We start from the raw sequence: 26,240 nt of genomic DNA, 5'->3' as shown, positions 1-26,240 counted from the left end.
AGATGACAAATGGCAGTTTGAGAGCTGCCTCCTCCCTGTACTGTTATTAGAAATATACATCTGCAATGCGAAAAGATTCTCACCACTTTCCATAAAGCAACTGAAATTAGAAGTCCCTGCAGAACTTTAACACTCACTTCAGCAAAAACATACAAATGCTTCAGTTATAGTAAAGAAGAATGGAAACAGGTTTTGTAAAATAAGTACAGTAGGACCTCAGAGTTACGAACACCTCAGGAATGGAGGTTGTTGGTAATGTTCGTAACTGAACTGAAATGCTCGTAACTGAACAAAATGTTCGAGTTGTTCTTTCAAAAGTTTACAGCTGAACATTGATTTAATACAACTTTGAAACTTTAGTATGAAGAAGAAAAATGGTGCTTTACCTTTATTTTTTTAGTAGTTTATATTTAACACGGTACTGTACTGTATTTGCTTTATTTTTTTTGGCGGGGGGGGGGGAGGAAAGGGAGGAGAAGAGGAGAAAGAAAGACAGTACTCTGCTGCTGCCTGACCGTGTACTTCCGGTTCCAAATGTGGCGTGTGGCTGACTGGTCAGTTCGTAACTCTGGTGCTCGTAACTCGGAAGTTCTATTGTAAGACAAGCTTTTAAAACTAACTTATGCATATGATGCCATACAAAGAAATAATAAAATAAACACTAAATTATGGAGTACTTAGTAAAACCATTGAGGCACATTACCAGATAGCAACTTTAGATGTGACCCTCTCAGTGAACTCAGTTAGTTGCCATGCTAATCTCACTCAATTCCACGTACTGCATTCTGTTGGGATGCTCCAGCATCAAACATTCTGTTGTCATGGGACCTATTATGTTACTACCCCTTCCCCTACTCCATCCCTATGAATCTCCACACACATACCCACATAACCTCTGTCAAGCTGCCCTGCAGTGGTTCAAGAGTATGAGTGTATCACCTCAGGGAAGAGGCACAACCCCAAATTGGTTGTGACTTCAATACTTAGATTTCACCAACCAAATATCAAGTGTAAACACCTCAGGCACTATAACTGCCTTAACATGACGTCACATCCAGTCCCCTCTCTGTCTTGCCACACAGATAAGCCTGCCTTTGTCATAGACAGTCCCTTACATCATGAAACACCGCAATATTCAGGTTATTCCCCATCCCAACAGACCAGTCACTCACACCAGGGTCAACTGCACTTTAGATCTCACACCAAAGACAAGGCTAGTAACCAATCCTACAACCAACTACCTAAAGATTTATTAAATAGGAAGAGAAAGCAAGAGAATCACTTACAAGGTTAAAGCATATACATATACATATATATACACACACACACAAATAAGTTACAGTCTTAAGTTTCAAAAGGTAATAGAAGCTTCTATAATAAGCAAGCTCTATCTGTCCTTTAGGGCTAACCCAGGCTAAGCAGTTGGGGATCCCTTGCTTATGCCTAGAAACCTTGCCCCCAGAGTCCAAGCAGCAAATGAGATACAGTTCCTCCTAGTTAGGGGCTTTTATTCCCTTCCCCCCTTCTCCTTTGAGCTGCAAATTCAGCTGATGGGAGGAATTCACTTGCAAGACTCATCTTTATTGAGGGGTGGAGGTAGGAGAGAGAAGAGTAAACAGTAGTCTTTTGTCCTCTTTAATGTTCTACTCTTGTCCATCTGGTGTCAATGGGCCTTCTTTGTCAGACAGGACATAACACCTTCTGTTGGAAACCAGCATTCTGCACTAGTTAAAATCTCTCTCCTGTCTGGTGATTTACACAATGGAAGAGGCTTACGAGACACCTACTTAAATATTACCTCATAATATGGGATACAGATGTTATAAGTGAGAGTAATGCGTGCAGCAACTCACAAGCATTCAAACACAGTCTAACCTCTTAACACATTCTTAGAATTCTAATACCTATTATTAATATTAATACACAGGTGAACCAGGCTGACTTCAGCTATGTATTTGCCAGAATTCAATTAAGGCATGAGCTGGCACCTGGTCTACCAGTGTCACCACCTCTTTCAAGACCTTTAAACAAACAAGCTGCTGGTAATGGTTTTGATTCTGTGGGTGTGTCATATTGCTGAAGAGCTGAAGTCCAACTCACAATAAAGGGTTATTAATCAGTGAAAGCCAACTCCTTTCCACAGACTAACACCCGCAATGAATTTATAAAATGTATTTATCACCACAATATCAGGCACACTTTGCAGGTTTGGGACTAAGTTAACCTGTTTCCCAAATACAGAGAACATAACATAACACCTGTCCTTCTACTTCCACCTCAAGAGCAACAACATTACAAGAACACAGATAGAGTACATCTGACCAGTAATGTAACACTTCAGACATTCTTACTTAACACTTTTCAGCTTCACTCAAAACTGCTTTTAGCAAGTTGAGAAATATCTCCTGTTCCTGTATTAGATTATCCTTGTAATTCTGCCTAAGATAGTGTATATAATTCTGGTGTCTAAAGTACAATTCCTTCCACCATAAAGTACTTTAGTTACCTGCCTCTGAAGAGTAGCAGTGGTATTTATAATATCTAATGATATAGAATGCAAAAGCCAAATGCTGTAGAAAGAGACAGATTTTTGTTTGATAGTCTATGCAATGTGATACCTGGTACCACCCCTTGGCTTGAGGAATCCTTTTCTGCAACCTAGTTCAACTGGTTTCAGAGTAACAGCCGTGTTAGTCTGTATTCACAAAAAGAAAAGGAGGACTTGTGGCACCTTAGAGACTAACCAATTTATTTGAGCATGAGCTTTCGTGAGCTACAGCTCACTTCATCGGAACTGGTTCAACTGGTTAGTTTCAGCATCTTAGTTCTTGGCATTGGGTAGGAACGGAACACAACAGCCACACCGGTCTTTTGGTAAGTAACAAAACCATACTGACTTTCTTAAGGAAGTGCATAAAAGATGAGCCCCACTGATGGTTGAATTTCTGGATCGATTGCCACTCTGGCATCTTCTATAGATTCCTCTCTCCTAATGGATTTGGGCCAGTGGTATGCCTCAGGGCTAACTGATTAAGCGTCCACCTGTATAAACCACATGAGGTGCACCCTGGCTTTGCTGAAACTCATTAATGGAATGCAAGATATCATCTGTACCCTCTGTGTGAGCACGCAGGCAAAGGAATCAGGAAAAAAGCCAGAACAGGTTAGATGACACACGTCAAGCATCCCATCATACTAAAGAAAACAGAAATAAAATCTTTGCTGAAACTATTATTTTTGTTGCATCATGGAACACTAGAGAGAGCACAGAAACTTGGGGGGGTTGGGGGAGCGCAAATTGGTACTGATCTCCAAACGAGGAAAGAAACGTGATCTTGGCAATGATTATCCCATCAGTCTATTTCTCAGAGTCTGGCTACAAATCCTGCTGGTAGAAACAAGGCAAGAGGTTCCACCACCACTTTTTAAGTAATGTCCAAGTTCCAGCTTAACCAGTTATCTTTCCCCATACCTTCCTACTTAACCCAGCAAAAATCCTCATAAGCTCAGTGTAAAAGAGGTCCTTCAAGCTTGTATCTGAAACAGACTAAGGTCCTTAGAAAGTCCATTTTGCTTTTTCATTTTACACCAATTAATTTGGTCAATCTGTGCCAGAAGATAGCCATTTAGTTATGTGTATCTAGTTGCATGTCCTAGAATTACTCCCTTAAAAAGCCTCAAACATCAAGGTCATAATAAAGTCACATAAAGGGTATGTCTACACTACACGCCAGATTGGCAGGCGGTGATCGATCCCGCAGGGGTCGATTTATCGCATCTAGTCTGGACGCAATAAATCGACCCCCAAGCGCTCTCCTGTCGACTCCTGTACTCCACCACCGCGAGAGGCGCAGGCAGAGTCAACGAAGGAGCGGCAGCAGTCAACTCACTACAGTGAGGACACCAAGGTAAGTTGATATATGTCTGTCGACTTCAGCTGTGTTATTCACGTAGCTGAAGTTGCGTAACTTAGATTGATTTCCTCCCCCACTAATGCAGACCAGGCCTCAGTCAAATCTACATCCCACAGCACTTGCTGGGATGGATAAAAGTTTAATTAAAAAAAGTTTTTAGAATTTTTTTTTTAATTTACATTTTAAAATTTTGACTGCCTAGCTCAAGAACCATTGCTTACTAAGTTTGTCATGGAAATAAATTGATCCTCCTCCCACAAAAAAGTCAGTTCAAGATGTTGATGCATTATGCAATTCATGTCTTTGAAAGTGTCAGAGTAGGATTCACATGTGCAATGTTGCTGTACCCAAGTTGGTCCCAGGATATCAGGGAGACAAGGTGGGTGAGGTAATACCTTTTATTGAACCAGCTTCTGTTTGAGAGAGAGACAAGCTTTTGAGGTTACACAGGGCTCTTCTTCAGGTCTGGGAAAGGGACTCAGAGGCTATGTCTATGCTACAGCGGCACCAATGCAACTGTGCCATTGTAGCACTTCTCACGAATACACTCTAAGATGACGGGAGAGAGATGTCCCACTGGCTTAATAACTCCTGCCTCTGCGAGAGGAGGTAGCTATGTCAGCAGAAGCTCTCCCACTGACAGAGCTCTGTCCACACTGGCGCTCAGATCATTATAACTTATGTCGCTCATGGGGTGTGTATTATTCACAGCCGTGAACAACGCAAATTATACCCAAGTAATTTGTAGTGTAGACATGGCCAGAGTATCGCAGCTAAATACAAGGTGGAACAGATTATTTACCGTAAGTAGTTAACACATATTTCAAGGGACCATTCAAGGTAAAGTGGTCTGTTAACACCCCTCTAGTTATAAGGGGAAACTGAAGGGAGGGGAGCAGCTAGGGGGGCTGTTAGTGCATGCACCAGTGCCTATTTTATTACATAGTATTAAGCAGGCAAAATATTTGACTCCAAGTTTCAATATATTCAGTTTGTGACGTTTGGAAGAACTGACCAGGCCTTTGTAATTCACCAGGCCTAACAAATTTGCTTCAACAGGTCATATTCATCCACTGTCTGTTTTTTGTTCACCAATGTAACAGAAAGATTAGCTTTCCTACTTCCTCGACTCACAAGTCAGTGACTGTTTTATATTCTCTTTCACACAAACTATATCCCAAAACACTTTTACAGAGTTGTTACTTAACTACAGTCTGGATTAGGCTGCTAAGATACTGGGTAGTTGCCCAGTGATTCATTTTCTGGGACTGGCTAGAATGTCACTCTGTTCTCAGACCCAGGAGAAAGGGGAGAGCATAGATGAGTATTCAGCCATGGTGGAGTTGAGGAAGTGGCATACAAAGGCAAAAAGCAGATTTGCAGACAAAAATCCAAGGTGAACAAGATAGGCGGTAAAACAAGGATGACAATGGAGCAAAATTAATTTATCAAATTTAAATGTTACCCTCTACTACTGAAGGAGTGGCTACTTTTTACAAATCAAATTTACTACTTCATAAAAGTGCATCTAAGTGGCAGGGTAGTAACTTCTATTATACCGGACCCTTGCTAGAACGCCGGATTGGGATCCATGCGCGGGACCGCGTTAAAATGAATTGCACTTAAAGTAATTAAATTTGGGATCCATGGCCGCGACCGTGTTATATGTGACTTCGCGCTATATAGACGTGCGTTCTAGTGAGGGTCTGGTGTATTTCAATCAGGGAACAGTGTATCTGAGCAAAAATGTACTTTAGAATGGCTTATCTCCAGCCCTAAAAATGACTGTGAAAAGAGACTGAAGCATCAATACCCGTGAAGTAGCAACATCTTGTCTTCTGTAGCAGAGCTTTTGGAAGTGTTTAAGTATTAACTCTGTTATGGTGCCCAACTTTCAACTTGCATAAATTGTATTCTTCAGATCTAAATTTCCACCTATAAATTTGATTGAGATGTTATTTTTCTACTTTAAAAAAAAAAAAGACTTTGTACATAGATGCTGATGTAGATGCCTCCTCCCATATTTTAGTGCTGGCTGAACGATCTCAGCGTTTATTTTTTAGTTTGGAAATAGCGCTGAGATCCATCAGAATGGGAGTTGTTATAATAAATACAAGCTTATATTTCACTTATTGTAAGGATAAACACGTTATTAACATGGAATTAACTAGGTCTATGAAATGATGTCATGTTAGTAGAGAAGTGACTACAATCAGCATCTGAGTGTGGCCACAACAGATGTTTCCAGAAGTCTGAGAAGACAACTGGAGTTGAATAGGTATCCAGTTAATACAAAGTGATTTGCACTTTCCACCAACCTACCTCAGAAGAGCTAGACACTAAACCTATCTTGCTTTATGAATCAAAGCTAATAGTTTTACTATTTTTAAGAATATATTAACATGCTTTCTGTAGTGGTTTTACACAGTTTTTTCTAATAATAAAATCCAAACATTAATAAATCTATTAATGCTGTATTTAGTCAAACATAGCAGTTATTGAGCTCTAATACAGGAATGACCAAGTAAAATGTAATGCCTTGTAGTATACAAGAAAGAGGCCAGACTGGATGATCTAATAGTCTCTTGTGGCCTTAAACTCTGTGAAACTATAAAGGTAATTTATTACTATAAAGGTGTATTTATTAAAGCATAAAAATGACAAATCAGAATTTCACTGCCTGAAAAAGCTATGCTTTGTTGCTCACATCTATCAATGAGCATGGTCTTTTAACAAGTGATTTAAGTCCATGACTTAGTAGCCTTGGTTTAAACACTCTGGACATGCACTATTGCTTGGACTTGGTATTGTGCATGGACATGCACATGGTCTTTGTTAAAGACTAAACTGTTTCTGGATTAAGAGTTGGGCTACTTGATCACTCTCTTCGGTTCCTTTTATCAGAAAACTCACTTATAGAAAACTTACCCAAACACACACATGCCGAGACTCTACAAACAGGGGAGCATAAGAGAAAATATTGAAAAACTGAACAATTCTTGTCAAATTAGATTTAGGCAGTTAGCCTGGGAGAGGTTTGAATTTGCAGCACTGTATACACATACAACAGCTTCAGACTCCTATACATCTCATGATCCTCACCACAAAGAAGCTCACGCACGCAGACAACTCTGTCGAAACCAAAGTCAAACAAAAAACAAAATCCCTTCCCCAATGCCACATGGAGGTGGCTCAGTTCCATACATATCCCTAATCCATTGCTGGCCGCTTCAATACACAATATTCCGTTGCTATGGTCCCGGATGTGTCACAAAGAACTAGTTCAAAGTCAACCCCAAAACTGATGGCTATTCTTTTTGCTTAAGTGATATGAGTATGTTGCCTCTGTTCAAATCTAAATGGAAAACTGTTGTCAGAGCAAGAGCCATCATCACATGCAACATCCAGGGTCTTGTCTACACTGAGCTTTTTCTGAAAAATTCCTTATGAAAGCAGTAGCATAGACCTGCCAATAGTGTTCTTACTATCTTCCAACTTGCTCTGAGCACTACCTCTAATGGAAGCTACAGGGCTCTCATTTTTGAAAGTCAGGATACTCATTTAGATAAGTACAGATTTAAATTTTTTTTAAAGTCTTAACCGTTAATCTAATCTTAACCGTTAATCTTTTATACACTGAAGAAAGTTTTTCAGAATAGTCAGTGTGGTTATCTGAATATACAGCAATTAAATTACAAAAGGGAAATGTAAGTATCATTCAGAAAATTAGTATACTTTTACTGTTTCTTCACTGTCAAGGAACAGCACAACTCTGCCCCTACTTACATCTCATCTAAAGGGAAGGCAGTGTGAAAGGCGGCACAGAGTCAGGTGCTGATGAAAGGGCAAGCAGACAATCTGTAGAGCGGGATGAATGAGGAAAAACTGGAAACAGCAGCCACAGCACACCCTTGCAGCCTCAGCCTTCAAGTTGCAGTGGGGGAGGTTTAGATTGGATATTAGGAAAAACTTTTTCACTAAGAGGGTGGTGAAATACTGGAATGCGTTACCTAGGGAGGTGGTAGAATCTCCCTCCTTAGAGGTTTTTAAGGTCAGGCTTGACAAAGCCCTGGCTGGGATGATTTAACTGGGAATTGGTCCTGCTTCGAGCAGGGGGTTGGACTAGATGACCTTCTGGGGTCCCTTCCAACCCTGATATTCTATGATTCTATGATACTGCTGAGGCCTTTGGACTCCCATTCCTCAGATTTTCACTGTGACATTCTTTCCCCTCTACTAACTGTTTGTCCCAATCCTCTCCTTACTCTTCCCTCACTGGATCTTTCTACTAGCCTCACCCTCACTGCTTTCTATTTCAGAGCGGTAGCCGTGTTAGTCTGTATCAGCAAAAACAACAAGGAGTCCTTGTGGCACCTCAGAGACTAACACATTTATTTGGGCATGAGCTTTCGTGGGCTAGAACCCACTTCATCAGATGCACGGAATGGAAAATACACTAGTAGGTATATATACACAGTACATGAAAAGATGGGAGTTGCCTTATCAAGTGGGGGGTCAGCGCTAATGAGACAATTCAATTAACAGTAGAATACCAAGGGAGGAAAAATCACTTTTGTCGTGGTAATGCGGGTGGCCTATTTCAAACAGACAAGAAGGAGTGAGTAACAGTAGGGAAAAATTAGTATGGGGAAATTAGTTTTTGTAATAACCCACCCACTCCCAGTCTTTATTCAGGCCTAATTTGATGGTGTCCAGTTTGCAAATTAATTCCAGTTCTGCAGTTTCTCATTGGAGTCGGTTTTTGAAGTTTTTTGAGTGGAAGAATTGCCACTTTTAAGTCTGTTATTGAGTGACCAGGGAAATGGAAGTGTTTTCCTACTGGTTTTTGAATGTTATAATTCTTGACGTCTGATTTGTGTCCATTTATTCTTTTGCGTAGAGACTGTCTGGTTTGGCCAATGTACATGGCAGAGGGGCATTGCTGGCACATGATGGTATATATCACATTGGTAGATGTGCAGGTTAATGAGCCACTGATAGTGTGACTGATGTGGTTAGGTCCAATGATGGTGTGCCTTGAATAGATATGCATACAGAGTTGTCACTGGGATTTGTTGAAGGGTTTTGTTTTCTGGGTTAGTGTTTTTGTTGTGTTGCGTGTAGTTGCTGGTGAGTATTTGCGTCAGGTTTGGGGGGGCCGTCTTTAAGTGAGGACTGTCCTGTCTCCCAAGGTCTGCGATAGTGAGGGATTGTCCTTCAGGATAGGTAGTAGATCCTTGATGATGTGCTGGAGAAGTTTTAGTTGGGGGCTGTAGGTGACAGCTAGTGGCGTTCTGTTATTTTCTTTGTTGGGCCTGTCTTGTAGTAGGTGACTTCTGGGTACCTTTCTGGCTCTGTCAATCTGTTTCTTCACTTCACCAGGTGGGTACTGTCGTTTTACGAATGCTTGATAGAGATCCTGTATGTGTTTGTCTCTCTCTAAGGGACTGGAGCAAATACGGTTGTATCTTAGAGCTGGCTGTAAACAATGGATCGTGTGATGTGGTCTGGATGAAAGTGGAGGCATGTAGGTACGTATAGTAGTCAGTAGGTTTCCAGTATAGGGTGGTGTTTATGTGACCATCGCTTATTAGCACTGTAGTGTCTAGGAAGTGAATCTCCTGTGTGGACTGGTCCGGGCTGAGGTTGATGGTGGGGTGGAAATTGTTAAAATTCTGGTGGAATTCCTCAAAGGCCTCCTTCACATGTGTCCAGATGATGAAGATGTCATCAATGTAGCACAAACAGAGTAGGGGCGTTAGGGGACGAGAGCTGAGGAAGTGTTGTTCTAAGTCAGTCATAAAAATGTTGGCATACTGTGGGGCCATGCAGTCCCGCTGACTTGAAGGTATAAATTGTCCCCAAATCTGAAATAGTTGTGGGTGAGGACAAAGTCACGAAGTTCAGCCACCACGTTTGCTGTGACATTATCGGGGATATTATTCCTGATGGCTTATAGTCCATCTTTGTATGGAATGTTGGAGTAGAGAGCGTCTACATCCATAGTGGCTAGGATGGTGTTTTCTGGAAGATCGCTGCTTTCTATGGTATTTACCATTCTACCCTCCCTTCCTCTCTATCCTTTATTTACTTTTTATCTATTTATCTAGACTTAAATTAATAAAGATGCCTATCCAAGGCTCTCTGTGCCCTAACATACAATATATACACAATTAAATCAAATCTCAGCAGTATTAAAATGAGTTCTGCAAGAGCTCAGTCAGCCAACTACCCCTTTATCCTGGAAGCAGGCCTCTCCTCTACTTTGGCTTCCTTTATCCTTATTAACCAGTTCTCTCCTGCCTTCCCTCTTCATGCCCCACAATACATTTTTATATATATATTATACACACACACCATTAAAATAACATTGCAATCTTAAAGTCAAGTCGTCAAAAGTTAGGAAATGCAAGAAAAAAAGTTACATACCTGTCTGATAACTCTTGTTCTTTGAGATGTGTTGCACATGTCCATTCCATTTTAGGTGTGTGTGCACGCTAGTGCACCAAAGCAGGAAAACTTTTTCCCATACCAGTACCCATCAGGGCAGCACATACACCCTCTGCACAGGCATGCTGCCGGCTTAGAGTGCAAAGGAGCAGAGTAGTACCAATGCCCGTTTCCTTCACACCAGAAGTTAGAATTTGCTGTGACACCAACGTAGAGGGGAAGGAGGGGTAGTCATGAAATGGACATGTTCTTTGAGACTTTGCACATTTACCAAACACTTAGGTAACCGTGTTTTCCTTTGAGTTCTTGCAGATGTCCATTCCACTTTAGATGGCTCACAAGCAGTTCCAGATGAGAGAAGAGTGTTGGAGTCTACCTAAACAAGGCCTACAACACCATTCTCCCAAATCTAACGTCATTTCTTGAGGCATTGGAGAGCATAATGAGTGGTGAAGGTCTAAACAGATGACCAAGTTGCAGCCCTGCAAATCTCACTGGTGGGAATGCAAGCCAAGAAAGCAGCCAATGTTTGTGCTCTTGTAGAATGGGCTAGAATTCACTGAGATTGGGGAACCTTAGCAATATTGTAGCATAGATAAATATAGGAGGAGATGCAGGAAGAAATCCTCTTCGAAGTGAAAGGCTGCCCCTTCATCCTGTCAGCAAGGAGACAAATTACTGAAGAGAAATTCTAAACTCTTTTGTCCTTGTCCCAATAAAAGGCTTATGCCCCCGCAAAGTACGGATTTCTCCTATTTTTTTTTGGTGGAAAAGGTTTTGAAAAAAGATTGGTGAGCACAGAGTCTGATTTAGATGAAGTTCCGACACCAGTTAAGTGAAAATTTTGGGGTGTGGATACAAACTCACTTTCTCTTTTATAAAACACCATATAAAGGATGGTCAGCCACCAAAGCCTGAAGTTTTACTACCCTCCTGGCCAAAGTAACAGCCACCAGGAATGCTAGAGAGACAGGAGAAAATGAGGACACAGCTATAGTTTCAAGAGGGGGCTCCATTAAAACTGAAAGAACCAAATTCAGATCCCATCATATTGCTGGGTTCCTAATACTTGGGAAGAGCCTGTCCAAACCTTTCAAGAACTTAACAGTCATAGGATTGGAAAAACGGATCTTTCCTCCACAGGAGGAGAGGGCATGGAGATCCCTGAAGGTTCCTCTGGCAGTTAACTGACAGAATCCTTTTTTCTTTAGGTGAAGCCAGTAATCCAGGATAATATGAATAGGAGCCTGTGAAAGAGGTATCATTCTGCTGGGACCAAACATACTTACCTCAAAAAAAAACAAAAAAAAACCAGAAGAGGTTCTCTATCTGGTGGAGGGTTTTTTGCTATTTAAAAAGAACATTTTGCACTCCAACTTAACAGACCACGTCCTGGGGAGCTACCCACTGAACATCCAAGCAGTCAGATGTAGGCTGAGAGGGTTGGGATGCAGCATCTGACCATGGTTCTGTGACACTATGTCCGAGCCTGAGAGAGAGGTATGAAATTTTGAATAGAAAGGCTCAAGAGGTCTAAGAACCAATGCTAGCTGGGCGAGACTGGTGGTGGCATCCTGTCTGAGTTTGCTCACAACTCTTGACACCATAGTGATGGGAGAAAAAAATGTAATGAAGTTTCCCCTTCCAGGATAGTAGAAATGCATCTGACACACATCCCAGGCTGTGACCTGACCTTGAACAGAACTGGGGATTCTTCCTATTCCATCAGGTGGCGAATAGGCTTATTTCTGGCATTCTGAAGATCTGAAAAATAGACTTTGCCATGTTCAGTCTGAGAAACCAGACAGTTCTGAGACCCAGGAAAGTGAGATGCTTTGAGAGTAATCTCATTCCTGATGCAGAAAGACCAAAGGTTTATCGCCTCTTGGCAAACAGGGTCATACGTGACACGTCCAGGCTTGTTTAGATGGAACATCACAGCTGTATTGTCCATGAGCACCTGAGCAGAACTACCTTTGATATGGGGAAGAAACACTTCACCAGCCAAGTGGATAGCTTGAAGCTCTCAACCATTCATGTGAGGGAGAGAACTTGAGTCTGAAAATCATCCTTGACCACGGTCACAGAGGGCAGAGTTGGGGCAAAAGAAACACTGTTGCATACATTGGCAGAGTCCATCCACCAGTCCAGGGATGACAAAACACTTGTGGATATCTGAGTCAGCATGCCCAGCAGATGATGAGAAGGATAGTAGATAGACACTCCACATGATTGAGGTAAAGTCTGGATACTGATTCTTGTAAGAACAAGCTGTCATGTGACCTAGAAGTTTCAAGCAATTCCTCACTGTTGTACAAGAATATGCCTGAAGTCTTTGTATAGGTCCCATATCACCTGAAATCCTAGCTTGAGGTAATATGTGATTGCTGTGGTTGAGCTGAGAACTGTTCCTATGAATTTGATTCTCGGGAGAGGGGGAAACTGATTTGTCCTTGTTGATCAACAGTTCCAGTGACTGAAAGAGGGACCGGATCTTCTCAATGGCCACTATTATTTGCTGTCTGGACAGATCTCAAAACAACCACCCAGATATGGGTACACCGGGACCTCTACCTTCATGAGATATTCTGCAACTACTGCCATGCACTTTGTGCAGACTCAATGGGAGGACCATAAGCTTGTAATAACATCTATGACTTTTAAGAAGCTCCTGTGGCTCTGGTAAACACCCACATAGAAGAAGGAATCCTTTAAGCTGAGAGCAGTGAACTAGTCTTTTGGGTCTAGGGACAATAGATGCTAAGGTAACCATACAAAACTCTTTATGTATCTATTGAGGTATTGCAGGTGTACAATAAATCCAAGGCCTACATTGGATGGTACCACATAAGGTGCCAGAGCTGACAACTCTAAATCGCCAGAATGTGATATGGGGGAGTTCCTAGTGGGACCTGGCTTAGCTCTAACCTGGTAGTGGTCTTCTTGTGAAAGTCTGTTGGAAGACTTGAAGATGAAGAGGGCTTTTTCTGGCTGGAAGAGGTCAAAGTGCTAGACTTCTGCTGCTGTTTACATGATATGAGACAGAGAAGAGTGTCATCTCTCTGAATCTCTTCAGCACGGGGATGCTGCCAAGCCTGGTAGAATGTTCTAAGATGGAGTACAGTCCAAATTCCTGCATACTGAACACCTGGGTTCCAAAACTGAGCACAAAGCTGCTTCCACCAGGATATCTTGACACTGAACTTCCCTCAACTTCTCAGTCCTGATCTTAACCCCCCTACAGAGAGGGCACTTATATCTCACATTTTCTTCTCCCACACACCTTAAACTGAAGGAGTTAGGCTCGCTGACTGACAGATTAGTTACAGCCAGAACAACACTTAACCCATGGGAATTTAGGCATGACCCCCATACAGAAAAGCTCAAAGAACAATAAGACAAAAACCAAGTCATCTTTTGCAAATGAGTACCATTAAAACTATAGAAAAGTAACTATTTACAATTAAAAAAAACCTCTAGAAAACTTTTCCTAAAGAGAGAACGAAAAAAAAAGGTGAGCAGCTCACACACGCTGACTACCGACCATAGGGTATGATACAGAACTGGAGTGGAGCAAGGGGTGGCAGGGCTGCTCTGACCCTTCACAGCCTTGGCTAGTACCACAAGTGTGCAGAGCGCACATGCACTGCCCCAATGGATACTGCTATGGGGAAAAGTTCTCTGGCTTCAGTGCACTGGCACGTGCGTATCTAAGTGGAATGGATGTGTGCAAGAACTCAAAGAAAAATTTAGGTTGTCTGTACCATCTTAATGTGCCCCTCTGGAGTGTATGCATTATGATACAGTCTTTAATTACAGGATCACAAACTAGTTTTTCCACAGGACCCCTGCCCCATTCAGTGTACAAGACAGGCCTGCTGTAGGGATGAATCAGGGCTGTGTAGTGAAGGAGGCTGCTGTCTGTAGTAGCCGTTTCAGTTGGAAAGGTGTCTCATGAACGAGGCAGCAGACTGCAGGAAAAGAAAGAATGGTCTCATGGTAAGAGAGACTGAATGCTACTATGGAGCATAGGTTTCTATCACTGCCTCTACAACAGAGTTCCCATATAAGGTAGTTAAGTTACTTAAACCAAACTTTTCAAAGGTGGTCACTAAATGGGAGTTTCCATTTTCTGACTTAGGACCCTGGTGTCTGATTTGCAGAAATGCTGAGCACTCTCAACTGTAACTGAAGTCAGTGGGAAGTGTGCTTTGAACATGAAGTGCTATATAATGAGAAGTATGCTGAAAAATCTGGTAGTAGGTTTCTCAAGTTGGGCACCCAAAATTAGTGGACTCCTTTTGACATTAATCTCTGTCTCAGTTTGCCACTTGTAAAATGGGGATCAATACCCACAGGAGTGTTGTGTAAATACATTTTATTAATACTTCTGAAGCACTCCAATGCTATAGTGATAAGCTCCACAGAAAAGCCCATGAGCAAATGATTGTTTTCAGAGGAAGGTTTGAATGGGTGTATGGTAAATAAGGCCTGGGGGCCACACATTGAACATGAATGAGTAAACAAAATATTGAACAGATGCTTATTCTGCACACTGAAGGAGACGGGGACTCTGTGACCAGGTAATTGAAAACAGTATCACAATACATACGCACAAAGGAACTAAATTAAGGCACAGGCAACCTTAATTCTGGTATTTCCTTACCATTGAGTGCTTGATGTTTGCCCCCTTAATAATGTTCTTTTAACAGATGTGTGTGTGAGTAATTACCTAGGTTCTAAAAAGAACCAACAGGAAAAAAAAAAATTCCATCATGTTTCATCATTCTCAGTCTCGCATGGCTCACCGGAAGGGGTGGAACCTTTAGATACACCACACAGCCTTGAGCTAACAGAGTAACTGACAGCAGTAGTAGGCAGTCATCTTCTATGTGCACCAGCACTAAAGGGTTATGGGACACTGCCAGTGAGCTTCACAGACAGCAGAAGAATGGTAAGATTTAGTAGTCTTGGGTTCCATTCCAGGTTCTAGAAGAAAGCATGCTCTAGTGAGCACAGACTCTTCTGCTCCACCCCCTGAAATCTGTCCTTTTCCCAAGCCTGTGGTCTTCTTCAACCAGTTCCTCTTCCCAGTCTCCACTCCTCAGGCTTTTCATCCACCTCCTTGCCCAGCAAGTCCTAATCCCAGTCATTTTATTCAGCCATTCCCAGTTCCCCTGGCCTCCAGTCGCTGGTGCCGCAGTCCATGTTCCCAATCTCACTCCCCAAGCTTCTTGTCCAATCTCAGTGTCATCATCCTGTTGCCCTAGTCTCTTTGCCTAGCCAGTCCCAGTTCTCCTCCCATACTCCAGTTCCTCCTCAGATTGGCCTCACCTCACCTTCTTGCCATGCCTCCAGTTTCTCTATCAGCCTTCAGTCACAGCCTCCATGTCCATCTACTCAGTCTATCCCCACATGTCCAGCTCTTGTCCCCTCTGTACATAAATCAGGCAGCTTCCTCCTCCATGCTGCTTGGGCCTAGCAGAGGGCGGGGGTTCAGAGCACAGGAGGGAGTTCTCAGTTCTTCTACCCAACCTGGACCCAGCAGAGTTTATAGCAGCCCAGTGCAGCAAATGCAGGGAAAGCCCCACACTGCCTTGGGCCAGAGCATGCCCAATGTGGATGGAATCTTCAGGAAATTTAGCTACTAAAATCTAAGAAGTCTATACTGAGCATGTGCAAACTGCGATTTTCAAAGTCTTATAACTTGCTCCAATTTAGGCAGATTTTCACAGGGACAGAAAGAAGTATATCCTTGACACAATGGCCACCAGCCTACCAAATTTCGAGTCCCTGCTCCAAAGCACAAGGGCAGTAAAGTTGTTAAAAGAAAAGGTTACAAGAATATATTCCTACTCTTGTTCTTGGAAACAAATGAAATTTTCTGGGCAACCTTTTTAAAAGAAAAATCATTCTGAGGCAGACAATCAGCATGGAAAATTGCAGCCCAAATAATTAAAATTTGGCAAAGTTATAAGCAACTGAAAATGCACTCTTATAATGAGATGTGTCAGGCAACCTTAATAGGTGGGGCTGGTAGCTCCACCTATAATTTTTGTGTATTTGTGTTCATATATTCCAGAGACATACTTTACAGACAGAAACTTCATTTTATTGATTAAGTACAACATCTTCCAAATCAAACCCTAAAACCAAGAAAATGTCAACTTATAGGACACTTCTTAACAGTAAGCTTAATGTCCACAGAGCATGTTTTCAGCAACAAGACTCCCCATCTTCACAAGGAACTTTCTTCTGCCTTCAACAGATAAGAAAACACTACACACAACACATTAATTTTTCGCACAGTAACCCACAAAACCTGAATTACAACCTTAGCAACATTACCAAATATTCAGCATTTGCCTGGGCAGCCAGGTTAAGTGCATGAAGTGCTATGTTTCTGAAAGAAGTATGAAATTATAACAAGGGTTGTGTATTCTACAAGGAAGATGTTGCTGTTAAAGATCAGAGTCCAAAAAATGCAAAACTTTGATGGGTATGTTGCATAGTTCCATGTTTAACTCAATGCTATCTAGCTCAAATTTCTTCAGAGATAGGAAAATGATTTTCTAATTTCCAGTCCTACCAACTCACCTTGAGATCTGAGGTCAAGATGGGCAATTTTCATCTCATGCATGGCTACCAGTAATAAAAAAATTAAACACAGCAAGTTATGCATCCTCCAACCCCATTTAAAATAAGTGATATAGCCTTTTTCATATCATACATGAAAAAGAAGGAAGAAAGGGAACACCTAATTCTTTCCCACCCTTCGCTGGTTATTTTTATATGCATCATACCAGACCTCAAAGGAGCCTTATGAACTGGAGTTCCCTTGATATAAAATAAGAAAAAGCTGCTGTCAGGGCTTTCTTCATGAGAAAGCACTCGCTGCTCCTGGTCACCCAAAATCTGGATTTATTAGCCTTCCAAGCCCATAGATAGACCATCTTCCCTCAGGTTTTTAAAGAGAGGATGGATTGGGGGTTAGAGTGCTTTATTTTATGAGGTTATTACTGCATTTACTAGCAGATCCATATATTTATGCTTCAAAGTAAGATGAGCAGCCCTTTCCAACAGACTGTATTATATGACTGTTATATTGTATACATTAACATATAATGGACACCTATATTTGCTATAAAATAAAATCTATTCCAAAAAATTACATAGCAAATGGAGGTCACTTAATTAGTTTATATTCTGTGGGCAATGCACATAGATAGAGTGTGATAGATGTTTACCTGAGAGTTTACATAAGTCAAGCTATTAGTATACTGTTACTTTAACAGTTCACACCATTTCAGAGGCTTAAGGACATTAAAATGTATTTCAATTAAAAATATTTTATAGTTTTGAGTAAAAAGGCTGAAAAAAGTTAGTCATACCAATTCAAATGTGATAGACACAAATAAGGGGGGGCCCTAAAAAGAAACCTGGACAGTTAGTTAAGATTGCAGTATATTTTGACCATAAGTCACAAGAGGATTTAATATACAGTGGAGTCGCATCTTACACGGGGGCTTGGTTCTAAAGTCAGCACGTAAGGTGAAAATCACGTATAGTCAAAAAGAGAGAGAGAGAGATAGATGGAAGAATAAAAAAGGGAGAAAGACTACTTCAATGTCGTTTTGCGCAAACTGGAGTGCCTCAGGATGGCCAGGAGCATTGTCTATGATCAGCAACACTTTAAAGTCAAGTCCTTTCTCTTCGAGGTACCGCTTGACCACTGTAATGAAACACTTGTGGAACCAATCCAGAAATAATGCTGATGTCAACCAAGCCTTTTTATTTGATTGCCAGAACACAGGCAGGAGATTTTTGTTCTTGCCTTTTAGAACATGGGGATTTGCAGCCCTGTAGAGCAAGCCCACCTTTACTGAATGCCCAGCCGCACTGCCACATAACAACACAGTCACACAGTCTTTAGCTGCTTTGAAGCCAGAGGCTTGTCTTTCTGATTTCGAAGTGTAAGTGCAGTTGAGCATTTCTTTTCCAGAAGAGCCCAGTCTCATCAGCATTAAAAACTTGTTCCGAAGATAGCCTTTTTCTTCTATGATTTTCTTTAATTGTTAGGGGTAGGCTTTTGCTGTCTCTTCATTGGCAGATGCAGCTTCACCAGTAGTCTGCACATTTTTGAGGTTGAAGTGGTTCCTAAAACTGTTAAGCCAACCTTGGCTGGCTTTGAATTCCTTCTCATCAGAAAGCTGTCCGTCTTCGGTGGGAGGTATAAACAGCGTGTAGAGGCTAAGAGTCTTTTCTTGCAACATGTTACCATCGATAGGCACCCGTTTACGGTTCATGTCTTCCAGCCATAAATTTAATGCCTTTTCAGTCTTCACTAAAGTCTTATCATGCACCTGGCTCACCTTAGCAGTTATTGGAGCACTTGATGCTATGGCTTGACAAATTTCTCTCTCGAATCTTGATGGCATGGATGCTAGATTTGTTGTGGCCATATTTATGCGCCACGTTGGAGACCGACATACCATCTCTCAATAAGTCCAACACAGCCAGTTTTTCCTCCAACTTTGGAGCAGATCGCTGTTTCTTCGGCTGAGCACCAGATGAAGTAGTTGGCTTGCGTTTAGGGGCCATGTTGTACGAAAAATACGCATCTTTAAAACACTAGAATCTCACTCAGCGTGGCAAGACGCTCACTGGATCGGCAGGCAGCGATCGATCCAGCAAGGGTCGATTTATTGCGTCTAGTCTAGACAGGATGCATCAACCCCCGAGCGCTCTCCCGTCGACTCCTGTACAGTACTCCACCGCCGCGAGTTATTGTTATTTTTCTTTTTTTTTTGGCCAAGCACATATAGTTGAATTCACGTAAGTTAAATGCACGTATGATGCGACTCCACTGTAATATAATATTATATATGTTGTGGCAGAGCTCTGATTTTGTCCCCATGGGTCCTGTGCTTCCAGGCAGTTTATGTTAGCCTCAGAGGCTCACTCCACATAGCCCTTCTCTCTCTAGGGCCAGGGTTACAGTCTACTGAGCCCTTTTCCTCATAAGCCAGCAAGGAGGTTGGTGAGAACTCCCACAGTCTCTGTTGTCCCTATGGGCTTATTCCAGAACAGTTTAGCCTCCTGTCCTGACAGGGACCTGTCTTCCCCTCCCAGGACGTGTTTCTGTAGTAGTGGGTTGGGGGGAACCTGGGCCCACCCTCTTCTCTGGGTTCCGGCCCAGGGACCCTAATGGGAGCAGCTGTTGGCAGCCAACCTTTCACTGCCAGAGTTGCTACATTTCCCTGGGCCACTTCCGCACAGCTTTCCTGCTTCTCTCTCCTTCACCCTTACCTTAGGGCTCTCTTTCCAGTGGCATGACGATGTCTTCATTACCCAGCCCTTCAGTCGCACTTCCTCTCCTCGGCCTAACCAGAGTGAGCCCTTTTATAGTATCAGAGGTGCCTTAGAGTCAGGTGTTCACATTAGCTTAATGGCCTCACCTGACTCTTTGCAGGTTAATTGGAGTCAGGTGTCCACCCTAGCCTGGAGCAGCCCCTGCTCTGGTCAGTCAGGGAACAGAAAACTGTTTATTCAGTGGCCAGTATATGTGCCTTCTACTACTCTGCTGTACCCAACTGGCCTGGGTCTATCACAATATACAATACTATAAAGTGAAAAACTAAAGGAACATAAGTTAAACAAAACTGCTAATAAAGATAATTACAACACAAAGGAATGAACAAGGTTGTTCTGTTTCCACCCTGTTAGATGAACTGGGAAAGCCAAATGTACTCTAACAGGTAGAAAAACAGTTGTAGAAAGGCAAGTTAGTTTTCTGTTGCTCCTGCCACTTAACTGTTTTCAGTTCTTGGCACAACAATGGCTGTCAGACCTAGTGCAAATTGATACAGTTCACTGCTAATATTACCTGCATCACGGGATATTTTGCTTCAGCAGGACTTCCAAATCCATTAACACCAATGAAGCTGGTACTAAAGTAGGAATCTGTGAGACTAGCATCAGCTAAACCACCGCCATCTATTCCAGGAACTAAAAGAAAAAGGAAAAATGTTTCAGATTATTTTAGTTTAGCAAGTCTACCTGTTTCTTGCCAATGAAATATATGTCTATATTTAGACTTGCATTCCTAGGAGAAGCAACAAAGAAAACATATTGGTACATATAATGAAAGGAGCAGTTAGATTGAGGATGGTAAATAAGGCGTGTGTGCACAATATGAAATTATAGCAGAGAGGTAGGCAGGGCAGAGCTGTGCATAGCCTTGAACGCAGGGAGGAGGAGCGCAAAAAATGTGGAAAGAGGAAGGAACAAGTAATGGTATCAGAATAGGAAGTAATGTGGTTGGAGCATCAGGAAAGGAAGTTTTTTTAAAAAAAGAAAAGAAAGTAATGATCTTGCATACATAGTAAGAAGTTCTCAACGTGTTCAATAATTTATTTCTCAAACTATTTTTTAAACAATGTATTCATTCCTCTTGATGGCAACATTCACAGCAAGTTAACAACTTAAAATGATGTGTGGGGAAGAACTCAAACAACATCTTACAGCATAGACATTCTACATTTCCTTAAATGTTTCATTATCTTGTTTTTCAAAAGTGGTTAGACAATGTTATTCAGAGTTGCCAAAAAGTTCTTCTAGGCTAAGAACAAGCATGAAAGATTTAATTCCCAAGGCATATTTTAAGAAAGTTCAGTGTCTAGAAACAAGGGCTTATAATAAAATACTTCAACTGTACCTATATAAATTTGCCACTACAGTGCAACAAAGATTTTTAAGAATAAAAAAATATAGTAATTTCATGAAGAGCTAAAACACACTAATCAAACATCAAAGAATCAAGATTTTATGGTTCTATGGAAAGTATGTTTCAGTAAAGAAACCCTCCATAAAGCATAAATGTGTGAATATAAGGCACAGATCCAACTCGGAGGAAAGATCTGTACCACAACAGTGCTACTTGAACCTTGGTATCAGCCTCCAGCCAGTTGGTAGCATGCTACCAAGTCATCTTAGTCACCACTGTCAAACAGAATCAAATGGATCTCTGTACCAAGCTGAAGGATTGCAGTTGCTGGTATTCACACCCACATGTGAATGTAGGGTTTTGAATGCCAAAGCAGGCTGCATGAACTGGTTGGTAACTTCCCTGCTTCCAGACTAGAACAGATAGATAGCAGGAAAACTTTTTCAGAAGAAACAAAGGCAGCATTAGACCAGCAGCAGCACTAACCACATCCAGTTAGCAACTGACAAGTTGCGCTCACTCACACTTCAGCCTATATCCCCATTTGAGCCAGCCAACTTAAGTTATGGCATCACAGCATTTGAATGTCAGGTTGTGTGTGAACAGAGGGAACAAGTTAAGGGGAACAATTGAGCTATCGCAAGATAACTTCGCAGTGAAGACATGCCCTTAATTAAACTAATCCCGACATGACATTAGCATTTAGCCTGCTACTTAAGCGTTTTTCAGGAGAGGTGTATTACAGATGTTAGAGACCCCAACTATATGCGGTCATTAAAAATTACATGAAATTTTCAAGTCAGTTTTGAATCTTAAATTTAAGGACTAAAGGAACAGGGAGGCAGAGCCATATCTGCATCTGCAGCACATTCTAGGTCTTCTTCCACAACTCCAGAAGAACAGCCAAGAGGGAGTTCTTATGAGGCCCCAGAACTACTACTCCTCCATCTGCAGTTTGGCCATGTTCTTACCTCACTCGCCCATAGCTGTTTAGGTGGGAAGTGTGAATTCAGAATACTGGAACAAGACTATTCCATTCTGTGGACCTACTGTAATGAGAACACTGAAAACTGCAGAGCTATCAAATACTGTTGCCACACCTTGTTAGTCAGGATCCAACTAGGACTAGGAAGGGTCAGCTCGAAAGGTGGAGAAATACGCCCCTCTGGCTGACACCTTGAGAGCTAAGGGTTACCAGATTCAGAGAGACACACGGATCATCAGAGCCCTGGGCGCATGGGACCCCAGTAACAAGCTAATGTTGCCGGACTGCAGAATTGGTCAACGCTACGCTTGGCTGATGCAGCAACTCATGGTGTCAGAGACCATCAGATGGTCAAGGGACATCTACACAGAACATATCACTGACATCTGCAATACCAGGAAGGATGAGCTGGAGTGCCGATAAGAAGCACTGTGGGGAAAGTAACTGAAATACTCTCCTCATGGATTGTATTTTCCAAATGGACAACCTACCCTAAATTCTCAATTACTGAGAGACAATCTTCACTTATTGGTATATGTGCTTTCCACAATCAACTCTGTGTAACTTTTCATGAGTGATGTATCTGCATACTTGGTTGCTAATGTCTAAACTGTATTCTTAAAAATTATTCACCTAAATTTGGGTTAGTGCATAATCAGCAATATCTGCATCTTCTGATTTAAAAACAAACTTTGTATTTGTGGATAATCTAAGCACTATACCCAGATGTACAAACATTCACTGGATAGTTTTTTCAAGATGGAAATTTGAGGCTCTGTTTAGTGACAATTAGTTGTTTTCATGTTATTTTTCATTCAGAATTGCTTAGGTTTGCACTGAGGTGTCTGCTGCCCTGGAATCAGGGGTCGTCTCTGCTTGAATTTCAGTCAGTATTGGAAACTGAGGTACTGCTGCAGCTTTATGCTACACTATACAAGTTAAATCCATATCCTTCCTGACTGGTGAAGGCCATTAGCAACTTCCAAAGTTTCAAGAACAGTTGCCATTCCAAGATACACTGTATAAACTCATCAGCTGACTTGGGCTTGCAAGGCTTAGTCTTTTGGGCAGAAAAATCACTGGAGTGATTGGGCTGGAACTGGAACCTGAGTTCTGGGACCCTATGAGGGTGGAGGGTCCCAGAGCTCAGGCTCCAGCCTGAGCCCAAATGTCTACACAGTAATTTTTAGCCCTGCAGCCCAAGCCTGAGTCAGCTGACCTGGGCCAGCTGTGGCCTTGGGCTGCAGGGCTAAAAATTGCATCATGAAAACATTTTGAAGAGCTGTCCACCACAGCATCTCTCAGTGAGAGTCTACCTCAAAATGCCATGTGATTCTGTAGTCTGGGTGATTTCCTAGACCCCTTGGTGTTTCTGGACACTCAAAAGAGCTGTAGCTGCTCCAAAATATTCTCGTTTCTGTACCTAGAAGAACAAGCCTCTTTTGTAGAGTAATGATCTGGCCGACTGTTCATGACTTCATAACTTCCTTGCTAGGTGACTGCACCTGATTGTACTAAAGAAATTACACTGACCTTTAAAAGATCCTAACAGGACCAAAGCACAATAACCCACGTCCCACGCATCACCAGCCACTGAGAGCACACGACTGGGGTGCTCTGCTCACTACATTGGCTCCCCACAAAGAAACATGCTGATTTCAAGGTGGCAGTCCTCATCCATACGCCCTTCCACTGCACTGTACCAAATTAGTTAGTAGAACAACTTAACAGTCATGTTCCACAGGAATGATTCAATGAATAACCTCCAGGGTTAAACTCATTAGAGTAGAGGACAAGAGTTCTCAAGATAATGGCTTGAGGCTATGGAATTATATTCCGGAGGTGAAAAATGAACCCTGGCTTCCCTGCCTTCAGAATAAAACCCGGGATTCATTTCTTTAACATAGCCTTCCCACATCAACAGCAATGACTAAGAAAAGAAAGATAGAAAGGGACAAGATGCAGCTCACATAGACATACAGTAAAAGAAGAGGGAAAAAAGTTTCCAGACACCTTTCTAGAAGCCAAGAGAAACCGAGACCACTTTGTCTGACCATGTCTTCTATAAGATTATTTTTTGGGGAAACAGTTTCTACAGCAATGGGTGCTTGATAATCACCTAAATAGATGAGGCAGTTGCCACTTGGTCTATTATCTGGAAGACCACAAATCTCTGTTAACAGCTTTTTCTCCTCTGACTTTTTTTCTGATAACTAATTATTCAGACAAGCTACAGATTTTTTTCCCCCTCTGAGGAAGGCCACAACTGTTAAAATCACTTTTGTAACTGTGTATCACGGCCAGCCTAAAGAAAGCTCTTGCGCTGGAAGCACCTGGATTTCACCAAGGATAAAGAGTGTTGAATAATGGGAAAGTAGGTGTCTGAGATGCATGCGTAACAGGCCTAGGACACACCTTTGAACAGATTTTAGAGTTGCCACTTTGAATTTTTATTGACACACATTTATTGAACTACATTAGCTTCTGCATTCAAATTGCCCATCTTGATCTTTTCTGTATAACTAAAATTCATAAGTATACTTTCAAATTCTTCAGCTTTCAGTACCATTAAAATAGCATTTCCAGTACTGTTCTAGTTCCCAAAAGTATACTTTTTAATTAGTTTAGATTAATTGTTTACTGTTTTAGGGTGGTGGGAAAGTTCTGAAATTGGATAAAGTTGTCTTACAGGAGAAATACATCCATTTGTCTTGTGTTAGCACTATTTATGCTTCAGGAAAGTGAGGTTAAACAGTCTCAAGATGATCTTACCCTGAGAGACTAGTGATTTCCCCACAACAGTGAAAGAATTAGCTAGACTAGTTTGAGTAACAAAGATGGATGTGACAAGTAGGGGAATAGCAGACTGCGTTTCTCTTTCATTCAAAATCAGCAGAAATTGAGAATGATGAGCAAACTAAGATTTTAGCATAAAAAAGGAAGGAAACATTTAATGCAAACAACAGATATAAAAAATAGGGCTCTCAATTAATCGCAGTTAACTCACACAATTAACTCAAAAAAATTAGTTGTGATTAAAAAAATCAATCATGATTAATCAGTTTTAATTGCACTATTAAACAGAATACCAATTAAAATGTATTAAATATTTCTGATGTTTTTCTATATTTTCATATGTACTGTATTGTGTTGTAATTGAAATCAAATATTTGCACTGTAAAAATGATAAAAGAAATCATATTTTTCAATTCACCTCATACAATCTGTAGTACAATCTCTGTCCTGAAAGTGCAACTTACAAATGTAGACTTTTTTAGTTACTTAACTGCACTCAAAAACAAAACAATGTAAAACTTCAGAGCCTACAAGGCCCCTCAGTGCTACTTCTTGTTCAGCCAATCCTTAAGACAAACAAGTTTGTTTACATGTACAGGAGATAATGCTGCCTTCTTGTTATTTACAATGTCACCAGAAAGTGAGAACAGGCATTTGGAAGGCACTTTTGTAGCCAAAATTGCAAGGTGTTTACATGCCAGATATGCAAACATTCGTATGCCCCTTCATGCTTCAGTCACCATTCCAGAGGATATGCTTCCATGATGTTGCTCATTAAAAAAAATGTGTTAATTAAATTTGTGACTGAACTCTCTGGGAAAGAATTGTACGTCCCCTGCTCTGTTTTACCCACATTCCGCCATATATTTCATGTTATAGCAGTCTCGGATGATGACTCGGCACATGTTCATTTTAAGAATACTTTCACTGCAGATTTCACAAAATGGAAAGAAGGTACCAACGTGAGATTTCTAAAGATAGCTACAGCACTCGACCCAAGGTTTAAGAATCTGAAGTGCCTTCCAAAATCTGAGATGGACAAGGTGTGGAGCATGCTTTCAGAAGTCTTAAAAGAGCAACACTCCAATGCGGAAACTACAGAACCCGAACCACCAAAAAAAAAAAAAAAATTCACCTTCTGCTGGTGCCATCTGACTCAGATCATGAAAACGAACATGCGTCAGTCCACACTGCTTTGGACTGTTATCAAGCAGAACCCATCATCAGCATGAAAGCATGTCCCCTGGAATGGTGGCTGAAGCATGAGCGGACGTATGAATCTTTAGCACATCCAGCATGTAAATATCTTGCAAAGCCAGCTACAACAGTGCCATGAGAACACTTGTTCTCACTTTCAGGTGACACTGTA

The 26,240-nt window shown here is 41.5% G+C and overlaps 1 protein-coding gene across 6 annotated transcripts in view; it reads right to left on the bottom strand.

The window, feature by feature from the left end:
* Nucleotides 1-26,240, bottom strand: part of PAN3 (poly(A) specific ribonuclease subunit PAN3) — a 120,379-nt gene that overhangs the window by 84,874 nt on the left and 9,265 nt on the right. For all 6 annotated transcript variants that reach the window (XR_012158470.1, XM_073340697.1, XM_073340702.1 and 3 more), the window contains exon 2: nucleotides 20,251-20,372. Coding sequence is in view for 5 of the 6 variants with exons in the window: in XM_073340697.1 (XP_073196798.1) it covers nucleotides 20,251-20,372 (122 nt within the window). In the remaining variant the exon portion in view is untranslated. The remainder of the gene's footprint in view (nucleotides 1-20,250; nucleotides 20,373-26,240) is intronic.

This window comes from Lepidochelys kempii, chromosome 1 (genome assembly GCF_965140265.1).
Source record: "Lepidochelys kempii isolate rLepKem1 chromosome 1, rLepKem1.hap2, whole genome shotgun sequence".
NCBI classification, from domain to species: domain Eukaryota; kingdom Metazoa; phylum Chordata; order Testudines; family Cheloniidae; genus Lepidochelys; species Lepidochelys kempii.
This window is presented reverse-complemented; position numbering and strand designations above follow the sequence as displayed.